Source organism: Meles meles, chromosome 10 (genome assembly GCF_922984935.1).
Source record: "Meles meles chromosome 10, mMelMel3.1 paternal haplotype, whole genome shotgun sequence".
Taxonomy (NCBI): domain Eukaryota; kingdom Metazoa; phylum Chordata; class Mammalia; order Carnivora; family Mustelidae; genus Meles; species Meles meles.
In genome coordinates this window covers 55,521,890-55,524,307 of record NC_060075.1, presented here as the reverse complement: position 1 = coordinate 55,524,307, position 2,418 = coordinate 55,521,890, and the positions used below count along the sequence as shown (strand labels likewise).

Here is a 2,418-nt window from a genome sequence, read left to right as displayed (position 1 = left end):
ACTCAATTAACTCCAAAGATTCAAAGGCAAATGAGTCATCTACCACTATTGTTTACATGAAGTTTTCAAAGGGTTCAGTGACAAAATCAGTCGGCCTATTTCTTTTTTTTTTTTTTTTTTTACAGATCTCAAGATTTTTTTTATTTTAAAACATTATTTAAAAAGTAATACAAATAGAGAAAAAATTAAAATACTAAAGAAAAACAAAGTCACCCATTTATTGCTCTGCCACCCTATTATAGGAACGTAATTTACTTTGTCACCCATTTATCATATGCTTGGTGTGTGACTGACAGCCATGACCCTACCCATTCATATGCCGTTCATAGCTTGCTTTTTTAATTAAATGTTTTCTCGTGTTTTTCATTTATTATTAATTTTTAATAATATATATATAATATACCATTCATTGGCTATCTATCTATTTATTAACCATTTCCTTTACCAGGGGTTGGCACATTATGGCCATGCATTTGTAACTGAAGTTTTACTAGAACACAGCCATGCCTATTTATTTACATATTGTCTATGGTTATTTTGTTCTATAAAAACACATTGGAGAAGTTTTAAGAGAGACTATATGGTTTGCAAAGACTAAATCTCTTTTCTGCCCTTTGCAGAAAAAGTTTGCTGACCCCTTCCTAAAACTTTTAAGGGATCTATTATTTTGGCCATTATAATTAATGCCACTTGGAATATCTCTGTGTGTATAATTTTTTAGGCAACATAATTGGGAGGTATTGGGAGTAACTCCACAAAAGTGGAGTAACTGAGTCTATTTATATTTAATAAAGATGTCTTTAAGTCTGACACCGTCCCTTATTATCTTTCTCGTAATATTCTAACTACAATATAATAAGAGGGGTGGTAATAAGAATGGAAAGCAAGGCCTAGTACTTCCTTTACTTAGGTAGGAAGTAATTAATCAGTAGCACGTCTCTGGTCCCTACTAATCTAGCATGCATGTAACTTTATACTCTGGATAAGCATATCTTTGCTTCTGATTTAAAGTCAACAGTAAATGCCACATAAAAACCAGTGGAAAGAAAACTGTTACTTTCTATTGGGGATTTAAAAGCAGACTGAGCAAACTCTCCAGGTGTCCATGTGTCCATGAAATGCCATTGTAGGCTACCTGTAGTGGCCAAAAGGCACTGAGAGGGTTGAATTAGAGAAAGGTGACAGTCTCAACAATGTGTTAGCAGAGACAGCAAGGAACAATGAGGCAGCTATGAGTGGGGGATGAGAGAAGAAACACATGTGTTCCACCCCTCTGAACACATCTTAAGCACCAACTTGTATATAACTGTAATTAAACTGTGTCCAGGTAAAAAAGTTCTAGAGCAACTACCCTATAGTTATGAACAAAAAAAAATTCTTCTATCTGGGAAAGTTTTATTCTTCAAAAAGAAAAACTTAGGGAATAGGACCAGCTAAGTCAACCCTAACTATCTCTGAGATAAAAGATGAACCAGGCTGATGGATCTCAAATCCAATCCCACAGTGAGCATCAGGGAGTACAGGTGTCATCTTCTAAGGGAAATATTCTGAGGGTCTGGCAGCATAAATCCATCAGTAAGTTTATAATAGACTATTGTGGAATCGGACTCCACTATGGCCAAAGTAAAAGACATTGGCAAATCTGGATCACCTTGCAATTTTCGAGATGCCTTTAAGATCTCCCTTATCCTATTATGGCTGAGGGAAGCACTGATGGGTGTAGGCACCACAGTCTGTAATCCTTCTCCTTCTATCTCAGTACCAACGAGGCAGATGAGCTGGAGATCTGGTAATCCAACACAATTTACTTCATGCCAACTTTTACTCTCCATGAGGTCCAGGTAAACCAAGAATGCTATATAAACTTGGCTGGCATCTCCTATATCTAATTCCATCATTTCTAAATACTTTGGGTGGGTGCCCATCCAGGCGTCCTCCGGAGCCCATGGGTGGGCGCCGCCGCCGCCGCCCACTCCGCCAACGCCGCCCGCGTCCACACCGCTGCAGCCTGGGGTGGGCTCGGACTCGTCGCGCTCTGCCATGCCGGGCAGGGGGGCGGGCCGGTGGTGCACCGCGCCGCGCGCCCGGCCAGAAGCAGGGGCGCGCGCGTCCGGGAGTCGGCCTATTTCTTGATAAACATGTCTCAATACCACTCCACTGACTACAACCAAATCATCTTCAAATTCTCTCATATTATCACTGAGAAAAAGTAATATGATTATTAAAGGTCCAATTAATTCTAACTATTAAATACAACAATATTATTATTTTTTACTCTTTTTTAGAAATTGTGTCACTTATAAACATGAACTTTTAACATTTTATATTCCTTTTTATCACCAGTAAATCTTATAACTCATGACATCTTAAAATCAAAGAAACAGAGTTCCATTAATATTTTTTCTCTTTAGAAATGTT

The 2,418-nt window shown here is 38.4% G+C and overlaps 1 protein-coding gene across 1 annotated transcript; it reads right to left on the bottom strand.

The window, feature by feature from the left end:
- Nucleotides 1–1,047: 1,047 nt before the first annotated feature.
- LOC123951845 (tRNA-splicing endonuclease subunit Sen15-like) lies at nt 1,048–2,057 on the bottom strand. The gene has a single exon (XM_046020916.1). It carries the CDS (start codon nt 2,040–2,042, stop codon nt 1,527–1,529), a length of 516 nt encoding a protein of 171 aa, XP_045876872.1. The 5' UTR covers nt 2,043–2,057; the 3' UTR covers nt 1,048–1,526.
- Nucleotides 2,058–2,418: the final 361 nt, after the last annotated feature.